The sequence below is a fragment of the Brachyistius frenatus genome, unplaced genomic scaffold, assembly GCF_029030835.1.
Source record: "Brachyistius frenatus isolate BFR_SWC_R1_liver_20210118 unplaced genomic scaffold, ASM2903083v1 Contig_12, whole genome shotgun sequence".
NCBI lineage: Eukaryota > Metazoa > Chordata > Actinopteri > Embiotocidae > Brachyistius > Brachyistius frenatus.
Genome location: NW_027210611.1, coordinates 2,113,560 through 2,127,037, shown reverse-complemented (window position 1 = coordinate 2,127,037; position 13,478 = coordinate 2,113,560). Strand labels below are relative to the sequence as shown.

Below are 13,478 nucleotides of genomic sequence, written 5' to 3'. Positions count from 1 at the left end.
GAATAAAGTTACTCTCTTAGGGCCAAGCAAGAAGAGATATTCAAGATGTTTGAGACCGTTTTTGTGGTGGAACTGAATTCAGAGCTTTTTAAGACTTTGGCTTCTAACCAGCAAAGACTCCAGGACGTTATCGAGCCCTGCCAAGAAATAGTCCGACACATAACACCACGTAAAAGTGGAGGGGGGAAAAGAACAGCATAGAGATACAGGTTGTCTTTATGCTAAGCTAACTGGCTGCTGGCTTCATATGTTCTGTAGAGACACGAGTGGTATTCATCTTCTCATCTAATTCAGCAAGAAAACATATAAACATGTTTCCCAGAATGTTTCCCTTTAGATGCAGCGCAAAACAGCTCGTACCATACGGAGCGCGTAACGTTATTCTCACCTTCACCTTTATGGTGCAGTTACTTAATGAAGAAGAACTGAGGAAGACCTCCAGCTGGATCTTTGTGTCCGGCTTGTCCACCGTTGACTTACAAGAAACACAGTGGAAGTTTAGACTGTGGAAAGAGAACAAAAAAAACGAAGTTACAAATTTACAGGATGATTAACGTACAGCTATTTTGATAAATCAGGAGAACTCACGGTCTTTCAGTTAACATCTTTAAATTGTCACTTCCACAGAGGCTGCAGGCGGGCCAAGTATACGCTGTGTTTTCATCCACGCCAACTATTACTCCTGCAGACAGAAATAAAACTATTGAAATCAACATTCACTTAGAAAACATTCATGCACGCTGCACTTAGTTTAGTCTCTGATCATTTTCATAATACATTTTATTTACATTGTTTTTGTTATTTTCAACCACCTCGAAAACACTGATAAATGATCTATGTACTGGTTTCAAAGTGTTTGTTTGTGACGGTGTAAGAGATAACCACATCCCTTTTAGTTTTATCTGAGATTGCAGTGATAAATGTAGCAGATGCACTCCTTTTCCAAACACCATCTCACTTGACAACCAGATGTTCTACCCAACAAACACAACCATGATACTAAATTTGAAACTGATAATAACTTCTTGTAGATTTAATTTTTGAGCCTTTTTTTTTTTTTTCCACTGGTGATCTCCAGAAGGTACGATTGGTGCACGAGCGCAGAAGACATTAAGTTTGTTTTATTTTTATTCGGCCACCTGACCAAACATGTACGGCCAGAGAGGCCAGAACCAAGAGGGTTCACAGTTTGATCTTTGCTCTCAGCTGTGAAGTCAGCAGGTGCAGATTATTATCTGCTCTTTTCTACTCTACATTTAGATAATTGGAATGAATCAAAGAAGGCTTCACAACACGGAATTTTAACTGAAAATTGAGGTGGTTAAAAGCAGCAAATGAGTTGATATATATTTGAATTAAGACTGGAAACGGTAAAGTTTATTCATCTTTGAGCTTTGGCATTTGGTGGAAATCATAGCAAATATTAAAATGCCTTACAATGTCAAGAAACAACACTGCTTGTACGCAAAACATAGTTGTGGGAAATACGATAAATGTCCCTCTAACTGTAACTTATTGTCACTTCTTCCCACTAATAAGAGAACTTTAAAGCCTTCTGGCATTTTTCACATGAATCCAACATTTCATGCATTTATATTTCCTAACAATGACTGTGAATGACAAACAGCAGAGCGTGATGCCTTGAAGCCACATCAAAGCCTCTTGTTGCGCTGTAAACTTGTATAAATAATAAAACAAAGAAGAAGAAAAAAAAAGTGGTTTTCTTCCCTCTGAGAAAAGAACACATTGGTCATGTTCTGCAGGAATCGTTTCAGATGAGCCAAGTTACATGGAAAACCTCAGGACTGAGAGAAAGGCAGAGACAGACCTATGACAGAGCAGAGGGAGTTGGGTGTGGTCTCCAGAATCAGGCTGGGTCGTGGATTCGAGACTGTCTTACAGGCTGGGGCTCCACACAAAGCAGGACGTCTAGATATGGAAGCGACATCAGAGAAAGAGAATATATGAGTGTTCATTCTTAAACCACAGGTCTTGCTCAAATTCAGTGGACGAAGTACTGCATTTGCTCCCTCTGAGTCACGAAAAACTTCAGGCTACTTTTTTTTTTATATACAGTGAACCCTGGCGGGGGTCGTGGATAGGTGAAATCGTGAAGTAGTAACTTTTTTTTTTTTTTACAATTATTATACAATGAAATACTCCATAATACATTGAAACCAAAGAACAAAACCTTTTTACAGGCCCAAGCATTTGTTTAACAAATAAAAGTACTGTATAAATGTGTTTTTTTTACAAATAACTACTGTACTGTAAAATAATAATTTTAATCATCAATACGAACTGAAGGCTTCAAATTGCTGAGATCGGCACCGCCCCACTGCGACCCGAGTCATTGGATTAGAACGGGAGGAAATGAAAAATGATTATGAAAACAAATACAAAGTACAGTAGGACAAATAATGACTCGTGTATTTCACTGCTCTTCTGACTGAGCCGCTGCATCCTGACTCCGCTCTGCAGCGGTTCTTTCTTCTAAAGCCGGCGGTGCAGGTGTGGTTTTTCGAGAGAAGAACATAGTTATCGGTAGTTGTTGTCGCTCTTTTTTCTTCTGGGCAAAAAGATTCTTATAAACCGACATGCCACCATCGATTATTTTTAATTTGGCAAGCTGTTTTACGTACGTGTACATATTAAACCGCAACGTTATTGACAACCAGGTATATATATATATAAATCCGTGAAGCAGCGAGACCGTGAAAGGTGAACCGCGTTATAGCGAGGGTTCACTGTATATATAAAAAGCATTTCTTCCCAAAACCTGTTAAAACCCATTGATGTGTGTGAAACTGATAACAACTCAAGAGACATCTAAAACGCCTTTTTGAAGAGTGGCACAAAACGAAAAGACTTTAAAAATACTGGAGTTAATATTTGTTTTATAAGCTTGCTGTATGTTTTGAATGCAAGTTTTAAACTACCAAATGCCCAGTGATAGAAGGTAACTATGTAAAAAAATAATAGTAATTTTCATGGCTATTGTGGCTCTATAGTTGAAGTCAACTTTTCACCCACCCCCTCTGCAAAAACATTGTATATTCGGAGACTAGCACGAGCGACCCGCAGAGTTTTACTTGAATCGTGTAGATAGGTGTTTTTTTTTTTTTAACAAGGCTGATTAAAAAGTATGTACAGAAATAGCTGTTTTGAAATGCCATTTTTTAAAATTCCCTTTGGGATCTCCATCCAGGACAACTCACTGGCATCTTCATCAGCTCGCTGGTTTGTTTAAATATGAGGCTGTGGATAGATTTTCATTTAACGTGTGTTTGTGATGGAGTGACCACTGCGTTTAAGCTCTGGAGTTTCCAGAAATCAGCCTCACACAAAAGTGGTTCAGTTTCAATAACTGTTCAAATTCCAGTGTTCATTAAAAACTATGCAGTATTTTAAACCAAAAAAATGTATGATTAGGGAAAACTTTTACAACCTAAATTAATTCTGCACCCTGTCCATCACTTTAACTCATTTTGATAGCTACGTGTCGGCCCCCAAATCCTTCCTTCATACAAATTAAATGGTTTCGTCTGAGGACCAAAACGTTGTCATATCAAAGTGAGTTCAAGTGATCAACAGTGTGCAAGACCTTTTTTTTTTTGTGTCTTTTTTGAAAAAAGAATCAATATCAATGTGTTTGGTAAAACTATTTCTTCTTTCTTCCTACCACAGTAATTATCTCACGATAATTTACTTTTACCACGGGACCCTTTGGTAGGGCCCAATCCCTTGGTTGGGAACCACTGGACTAAACTACCTTACATTTAATAAAGTACCAACTCCACCTCGACCCACAACAAAGTTGAAATGCTACTAACAGTTTAATGCAGCTGTTAAATATAGTAATATATAATACATTTTACGGAACAGCCACTACAGCTGATGCTTAAAGTGTATAATGCTGATGATACGTCTTTACTTTTACCCAAGGACCATATTAAATCTCAATCACTGTTCCCTATATGATGAAACACTGGGTAATGATTGACTGATCACACTGAAGCTCTACCATTCTCTTTGATGGCGTCTCTGAATGACAGACGACAGACAGAGGGGGAAGTCAGCGCCTCGAGGACGGAGGAAGTGAGCACGCAGGAGGTGTTCACACACAGAGCCGCCGTTCGGCTGCACGGCAAATCGGGCTGATCCTCCTGAAGGCTGGGGTCTGTCAGCAACAACCAAACCTCACCCTGGCCTACATCAGTGCTCTAAAGACGAAGACAGGCAGAAGTGAAAATTTCTTGGAAACGGAGTGACCTAGAAAGAGAGCATTTAGAGGAAGCTGTACACGACAAACGTTTACACAGCAGAAATGGCCATCTGTGTCTAAGAATCACCTGAGAGCATCTCTGACAAAATTATTCATTCAACAAGCTGCACACAACATTAAAAAGTGTTCAGGGATTCAGTGGTGCGAGTGTGTGGCAAAGTCCATCACTTTGATCTGAGCTGCTATCTCGTCTCGGTCAAAGTTTAAAGGTCTCACCAATCAATGGACCTCACACAGATTGTCACACACAGGCCGATATGAGCGCTGCCGTGTACGTCAGAGCGCGGGCTTATCAGTTTGTTAGTTCAAATGATCTCCACAGGATGACTGGGGAGGAGACAGTGCTTACTCTGCACTTTAACTACAGTCAAATGAAATCAGTCTTTACGCGGTGTGAGCATAAAGACAGAAGTACCTGCATTCTCTTGTGCAAAACGGTGGCGACAAAACTGCAGCGACAGGTTTTCGCTTTGTTCTGAAAAAGAAAAAAAAAAAGGGTTCAAAATAGACCCGCTGTTGATACGTTATCTCAAACTGCAGCAAATTCCCGTGTGTGTGTGTGTGTGTGTGCTGTGAGAAGCTGCTCACCTGCAGTATGTCTCGTAAGGTGTGTTTGGTGGGGTGAAGGTACAGCGGGGATGCAGTTTGACTCTCGGTGGGCTTAACTGAACTCGGCTGACCTGACAGCAGGTAGCAGAAACTCGGAGCTGCACCCGGAGCTCTGCTCTCCTGCAAATACAGGACACGTCTGAGTTCAAGATCATTTACCTCGTGCCTAAATTCACATCAATCTGCTTGGTCACTAGGTTACTTTTCCTCAGATCTTCACAGACTTGTCAATATTTGACCCGAAAGAGCTCCACACGATGCAACCAAAGAAAATAAATGAAAATGTTCCTCTTGAATTTATTGCATCCTGCTCAATATACATACAGTATGTAGTGAATTTCTCTTATTTTCTTGTTTCATTTCTCTGCAGTGTTTTTTTTCTCTAAATGCTGCACATTCAACTTCAGAAAGATGTTTTCGACATTTACTTCTGTTTTGTTAAGTTGCAATGTGTTGACTTCTGAAGGCCAGCTAACTTTTAAGCCCTTTAAAATAATTTCACAGAGGTACATTTCTACTTCAATGTTAAAAAAAAAAAGAAAAGACAGAAAAAGGGCTGGAAGTTATTGCAACTGCAGCTTGAAACAATGTTCCAGACATCTGAACCACCAACCACACCCCAGATTTGATTAGTGATTTAAGGGGGTCTGATGTTTGGCTCATTAATGTCTGTTTCCGCCTGGTGGAGAAATATTAAACTTCACAGGTGGGCTCAAGAACGGGAAATTTATCTTTCAAAGAATTTCCTACAAACGCCTACAACCGTGGATGAGATAAACACCGATTAAACAAATTGTTGTTGTTGTTTACAGAAATAAACTACTCTGAAATGCCTTTGATTTCCCTGAAAAACATGAACCTTTCCAAGCAACCATGACCACAGCCCCCATGTTGGCTGGAAATACCGTCAGCAGGATGAACACGTCAGTCGCTGCTGATTGTAAACTAAACATGTAGGAATCGAATGCCATGAGCACAAAGCTGAGTGAAAGAAGTGAAACAAAAAAAGGAAAATCAGTGCGATTATCAGGCAAAAACAACAGTCCCCATTCAAATGAATGGATTTCCGTTCCTGTTGAAAAGATCAGTGGATTGATTAATTAGTCGACAGAAAAATAATCAGCAAGCACGTGTGTAACTTGGTGTTTGAGTATTTGGGTGCAAAAATGACAAACAATCTGTGGTCAGTCTCACACACACACACACACACACACACACACACACACACACACACACACACACACACACACACACACACACACACACACACACACACACACACACACGCCAATAAAATCTGCCTGTCAATATATCGATCCTGGTTTTAGTACTTCTCAGTTGATCAAATGTTCAGATCTTCTGTGTTTTACGGCACGGTAAACTGTACATCTTTGGGTTTCAGCAACCAATTTGTTCCTGGATTTACTTTTGTCTAAAAACAGTCAGAAAATGGTTAAAAAAAAAAAAAAAAAAAAGCCTGGTCGAACATCCTAAAGCCAAATGTGACTCCTTCAAACTACATGTCTTGTTTAACCAACAGCAGTTTACATCAATATAATAAAACAAAAAGCAGAAAAAAAAAACACAATTAACAACCTGGAACCAATAAATGTTTGGCATTAAAAACAAAGACACACAAATGAACAGATTATTTCATTTCATTGATCTATGAAATATCAAGATTTAGAATGATCACTTTGGGGTTTGGGGAATTCATCTTTCATGAAGACATTTTATACACACACACAATCATCAATAAATCAGTTGCTCATGAAAACAACAGGCAGTTTCAGCTCAAAGTCCTTTTATGAGCCCACAGCTGAGGAAGATGCATTATTTGTACGATAGGAAGAACTTACACTGGGAATACTAAGTGAGTTTCCATGATCTTTGAGAGGCATTGCTGGGGGCCACAGACTGTCTATCAAGCTGAAAAGCCTGGAGCTCCTGAGACACACACACAAAAAAGAAAGAGTTAGGAGGGGATGGGAGGGGAGGAGGGGGAGGGGAGACTGGTGAATAAAGGACTTTAGTGAGGACATTGAGAGTTTTCACAGCCAGTTTCACTTCCAATGAAACATGAATCTGTTAAGACGGAGCTTGTTTTTACGTCAACGAGTTAGCGGAGAGCATGCTTGGGCTGGCAGAGCCGAGACACACAGAAACAGTTTTTACAAGCAGGTTTTCTGAGACTGAAGGGTGGGAAAACGGTTCACACACCTTATGCAAATCACGACAGCATTGTTTTGTAAAAATAACAAGGTTTAGAAAACCAATTAGAAGTGATTTTACATGTCCACAGTTGTAACACTTGATTAGCCTCCTCTCGCTACGCTGTTCATCACAGTGATGACAGACAGGGAAAAGATCATGACTCTATATGCTTTTATGATGTTAAATTGACGTCAAAATGATTCCAGAAGTAAGGATTGAAGAATAAAAGGGGAAAAACTGTGACGCGACACGTCAATCACTCGATTCACTGTCTTTCTTTCGAGAAGCACTTGTTGAGTTTAGGTCGGTGTTTGTTATTCATCCATGTGGGTGCTGCTGTCATATTAGTCAATGGGTAACGACCTGTTAGTCAGCCTCTAATCACAGAGTCCTTTTGTGTGGAACTGGTTCTGCAGCCCAGTCAGGTCCAGTGAGGTCTACGCAAGGATGAGTAATGACAAGTTAACAGGGCTCATTCAACAACACACTAGTCACAATGACTATAAAACTATAGCAAAGAGAGACAGTTAGGGGATCTTAAAACTAAGATAGTAAAAAAACAAGCCTGGCTCTGTCAAAAGGTCATAAAAATATGGCTAACAGCTCCTCTAAAGCTCATTTATAAGCGGCTTTATCTTGTTTGTTCAATCCATATGAAAAACTGGAGTGTAAAATGAGAGGTTACCGCCGCGCGGGACGGGTGGGTGGGGGGAGTTTACGCCAGGCTATTTCTTGGCAGGGAGAACTGACTTCGTGGAGTCTTGTCGTCAATTTTAGATGTGGCCCACAAGTTTTATGTTAAACTAAGCTAACCAGCCGCTGGCTGTGGCTGGACATTTACCAGACTGATACTTAATGCTCAACAAGAGCAAACATTTCCGTTTATTAAAGCTGTGGATTTCTAGGATGTGCTTCAAAGTTTAGAAGTCACAGTTTCTAGGACAGAAATGAACGCCGGATTTAACTTGACCAAACCCACGTGTTTTTCCACTTGACCTAATAAGACGGGCCAAGTTCAAGCACTGAAGATGGCCCATCCATCACACTCTCAGCAAAGACCACCGCCAGGGAAAATATAAGCTGCGGTGGTGTTGAAAATGCCACGGATGTAAACATACCCCCAGCCGGTCTCTCAATGTTCCCACGTCAGTTCTTCTAACTGCTTCTAATCTGGGATCTCAACTATGGAAACTCACAAGGGACATCGAGCATGCCCCTCCGTATCACTTTACATGTAAACACAGTCGCGTTGCTTGCAGGACAGAATCATTATTTTCATAGCAACTGCAAACATAAAGTTCTCGATGTATTGTAAATTCAGGCGTTCATATTTGAAAAGGCAATTCAAGGATATGTGCTGCCGGGGAATATTAGAGATCCCTGCACGAGGCAATGAAGCCTAATTTGTGTGTGTGTGTGTGTGTGTGTGTGTGTGTGTGTGTGTGTGTGTGTGTGTGTGTGTGTGTGTGTGTGTGTGTGTGTGCGTGTGTCTGCTTCACAGGCACGTCATATCAGGCTCTGTACTTCGCAGGCATTTACCCAGGGCCGTTGTCCCACAGGGCAAATGGGCGAGAGAACACGAGCGCTTATGTAGCAGAAATCCACATCACAAAGGGGTATTGGTCACATTGAACTGTGCTCTGTGGCTATGTGCCAATAGTCAGGTGAAAAGTGACCTCATCTGGGAGAGATGGGTAGACAGGAGACGGCGTGTCTCACCTTTCTCGTGTGACCCGTTGCACCACTTTAATGCCCCTCAGCACACAGGTCTTCCCCTCCCACATCCGGCAGTACTGGCGGAGGTCGTCGTTGCAGGGCAGTGGGTGGAACTGGACCACGCTGAACATGCCGTAGCCATCCTGCACAAGCACACACAGCCTGGAACAGCAAACAAAATACCAAAGAGACAACATTTTAATAATATTCATTAATCTTGTTAAAAGTGGTTTCTGTTTATGTGCAATGCTTTTAATTGTTTTTAATGTTAAACACTGCTCATGTATCGCGTCAAGTTGTTTTGGTCGAATATCTTGCACTTAACTTATGTGCTAGACAAATAAACTAACTTGACTTTTCACCATAGCACACTGCAAGTATCCTTCAGGCCATGAACTCAAACACACATGGGAAAGCATTTCCTTCCTTCTTTAGTAAAATGGTTTTGACTATATTGAATTGTGCATTGTTTACATCCATGTTTACTAGCTTTAACAAAAACAATAGTTTTGTTGATGAGAATAAGCTCATCGACACACTAGCAACACACATTGAAGGCTCAGACCTGACATTTGTAAGTGTTAAAGCCAGTGGCTAGTTTGACAGGCTCCCGCTGACAGATAAGACCTTTGGCCTACAAAGTTGTGAGGCAGTAAACTGCTGTGTATTCCTGCACTCTGCTGCTCCCAGCAAGCGAGGAGCCTGAACCGCTACAGGCTCCAGTATCTCAGTCAGTCAAGCCCAGACACAGCCCTGTACCAGCCCTGAGAGTAAACAGTGGAGTTCATTTCCCCTGGTTAGACAAGCAGTGGCCAGGGAAGAAGAAGAAGAGAAGGAGGAGGAGGAGGAGGAAACAGAAACAAATAGGGGAAGAGGGAGGAGGACTGTCCATCATGCATGTGCATGCAAGCGCACATCCCTGACATTGTGAAAGTTTTGAGACTGTTTTCAACCACCTGATTGTTTAATGTTTTCTGTTGCTAAACGTGGGGTCTGTCTTGTTTGTTTTGAGAGACCTGGAAATAGATATCTAAATAACATTCCTAACATGGCTTTTGGCAGCGAAAGCAAATGTTTTAACCAAGATTATTCTCAGCTGTTTGTTCTATATGTATGATTTGTGGTCATGACTTAAGAAACAAGTTGTGCTTGACATTCAAAATTGAGACTAATAATCCTGGGTAGGTTTCAAGCGTTATGAAGCTGCAAACACGAGTGGAGAAGTTCAAAATGCAAAGCAAAGTCAACGGACGCCCCGTCCCTCCTGTCCCTTTTACATAGTTGATACTTATCACTGGAAGGACCAGTCATATAGCAACACGTTGTACACTTTGTCAAGTTAAACAAGAAAATGCAGCAGGAAAACTGTAATTCCTGGAAGACAAACGGTTTCACATTCTTTCAAAACACAGAAACCATACGTGCTACAGCTGGAGTATTAAGCTACTGTCCCATAATGAACCATGTCATAAACACCTGCAACCATATCATATTGGGTCAATATGTAACTATGGTTTCAAGTTTATTATTTAGTCTGTAGATGCTTTGCATATTGTTTGTGTTAATAAACCAACAGTCCAAACGCAACTAAATTTTGTGCCACAATCTAGAGTGATATAAAGCAGAGAAAGTCAGGAAATGTTCAGTGTTCTAGCTTGATAAACGCCCTGATGAGAATATGATAATATGTGACATTTTGCACGTGATCCTCAAAGACTTGGTGATCTAAAAGAAACCAGGAGTTCACAACAACAAAAAGATAACAGACTTTATCAGTAAATCAATATCCAAACCTTTCGTTAAATATGAATCTAGCTGTTGGGAGTCATATTTGGTGTGGATATATATACACTTTCACTTTGAGTGGCGCATGTCTGAACTAGAAAAAAAACGGCAGCGTGAAATCTGATAGAGCGCCTGACAGACAGAAAAGAAAAGCGTGATAAGACTGGTCATGGTACCAGTTTGACATAAACAACCGCCTCCCCCTACAGTCCCTCCTTTTAGCCATTTCACAGCCCCACTTCCTCAAACAGTGACCCTCCTCGCGCCAAAAAAAGAAAAGAAAAAAAAAATCCTCTGCCATTGGCCAGTTTCAGGAATTTGTTATTGTGAGCGATCACAGAATTCTCAGCAACTCAGGTTTTCTTCCAGGAAGTACGATCCACTGAGCCTGTGCAAAAACACACACACACACACACACACACACACACACACACACACACACACACACACACACACACACACACACACACACACACACACACACGCGAGCGTGTGGTCACACTGCGTGTGCATGCAGGCAGCGCTCATGCACATTACTTGGCAACACAGTAAGCGACTCACACATTAAGAGTACAGCAGGGAGGCCTCATTGGTGGGGGGGCGTACAGGCGGGATTCCTTCCTATGTGTTGTCCACCAATCAGTGCAGGCAGAGTGGTAAACACGGTTGTAACAGGACCCCTACAGCACATTGTGTTCCTTCTCCACCAGAAAAAAAAAAAAAAAAAAAAAAAAACTCAAAACAGCTAGCCTCTCCTCACTTCCTGCAAACAGTTAATCTTCTTGTTTATTCTATTTCAAATTTACGGGAACTTAACATCATCTTCAGGCATAAATATCATACTGGCCTGTCTCCCTTCTGTGTTAACTCAGCAGCTGAACAACAAAAGGATCAAATAAGCACGCTGACCAGGGGAGTGAGTCATGGAGGCTGGGGACACAACATGAGACGTACAAACTGTCCTTGTCTTTATACAGAATGAGGCCAGTGGGCTGCGAAGTAAACTCCCCTGCTGTCCGCAGAGCAAGCATGCATCCTGGAAAAGTACTACAACAACACAATGCACCAAAATGATGTTATTTCTGTGCAGCAATTCAAACCAAAACCTCAAACAAGAAGACATTAAAGGGATTGAGACATTATCCACTTAGTTTTAGATTCTTATTATAGTTTAGAAAAACAAAGTTAAAGGATGAAAATAAAATGTATGATGAATATGAAAAAAAAAAAAAAGAGTTAAGCTTTTTAGACAATCCTCCAATTGCTCACAATGAGCAGGCAGGGTCATCCAGATATTCTGAACTCGTGATCACCTCCTAACCTCTGCCCCACCTCCATCCTTTCACTTCACTACCAACAAAGCCTGTTGAAACTGGTCGAGTTAAACAGAAACTGAGGGAAGGGGCAGGAGTGTTTCCGGTCAGAGGGCGGTGTTTGTTTACCAATCGCAGAAGCAGCATGGCAGTGTTGTAATAGTGTCATATTACAACCGCTGCTCATTTAGTTAGTCAGATAGTCAGCTGACCAGGGCTCTCCCCCTCCCCTGACCACAGAGTTCCCCCCCCCCCCTCCACTTAGAGAAAGCAATACTTTTATTGCTCAGCAAAGGACAAAAACAACAAGACTAGGGAGGGCCAGGCAACTAAAGGTCATACTCCCTGGATTTGCTTCAAATGACACGTTTACCGAATCATTAACTACAATACGACCACTCAAATAAACCTAAAATCCTTTCTGTAATGCAGCAAGCTCCGTTTTATACTTGTCGTAATGGCTGCAATGATCAATATTAATTTGATCACGTCTCTGTGTCTATGGATAATTCTAACTTCTTTCAGCTCGTTGTTTTGTTATTAAAGCCCATAACTTTACTATTTTGGTTCGGTTTCCCTGCTCTCATTGGTATAGTTTGCAGTAGTACACTGCTGAACAAAGCAGAGCATTTAACAGCTAAAAAAGATACGTGTTTATCTTAGATATTTTAAAAGTAAAAATAATTTTCATTTCTCACTTGGCTACAAACATGACTGCAAATAAATGCTAGCAGGCAATAGTGTATGGTCTTTAGTATTGTCAAAACATTTGTTCCTTTTTTGTGTCTGACACTATTAACATCATGTATTGTAGTGTACAACTTGTGTCACCGAAGGTCAGCCATCATGGTCAAATGGCGAGCAAACTAAGATGGTGGCCACCAGAGGTGCATTCATAGTTTTCTAAGAATCGGGAATGGAAAAGTGGAATTGTCTTGTATTGCCAATTATGTGTTTATGACATCAAATATTGTTTTTGAATGGAGAGTTAGTTGTCAGAAATTTGTTAGCCAAGTTGGACCTGTAGGAGGATAACATCTTTACTCCAGAAATAAAACGGAAGAGAATTAGCCAGTAATTACAACCCTCACGGATGATTTGCTGTCAATGAAACTGCTGACTGTCAGAGAGAGTTACTTAAGTTAGTCCGAGTGCTTCAAGAGCCTGACAGCACAGAGTGGGACTGTGTGACCCAGACACAAATATACGGTTTATGTGCAAAAAAAAAAACCCAAAAAAGTCATTCTTGACTTTTTAGAGTTTGGTCATAATGTCTGAATGGAAGGTGTAACATGAACAGCACATCAGTGGCTCTGATACTCCATATGTGTCTACAAAGGATGTGTTCAGGAACAGTACTGAATTGTAGGTCACCTGCCTTGATGGGAGTGCTCACAGCCCAAAAACACAGGCACTGTAGCTGCATCAATAAAACGCTTTGAAGCATATAAATATCTTACATGCATACAGTGTAAAATTAATTTAAATAACTCACTTTTAAAAAAAAAATTGTTTGGACTAAAAAGGAGCCAGTCGAGGTGCTTTGGGCATCGAAT

General features: G+C 40.9%; 1 protein-coding gene across 1 annotated transcript in view; it reads right to left on the bottom strand.

The window, feature by feature from the left end:
* spidr (scaffold protein involved in DNA repair) overlaps positions 1-13,478 on the bottom strand; it is a 30,531-nt gene that overhangs the window by 2,543 nt on the left and 14,510 nt on the right. Inside the window, exons 11-19 of the mRNA XM_069691922.1 lie at positions 8,828-8,986; positions 6,754-6,841; positions 4,874-5,014; positions 4,701-4,760; positions 4,025-4,223; positions 1,905-1,929; positions 1,829-1,872; positions 589-682; positions 389-503 (exon numbers count right to left, since the gene is read on the bottom strand). Coding sequence (XP_069548023.1) covers positions 389-503; positions 589-682; positions 1,829-1,872; positions 1,905-1,929; positions 4,025-4,223; positions 4,701-4,760; positions 4,874-5,014; positions 6,754-6,841; positions 8,828-8,986 — 925 coding nt within the window. The remainder of the gene's footprint in view (positions 1-388; positions 504-588; positions 683-1,828; positions 1,873-1,904; positions 1,930-4,024; positions 4,224-4,700; positions 4,761-4,873; positions 5,015-6,753; positions 6,842-8,827; positions 8,987-13,478) is intronic.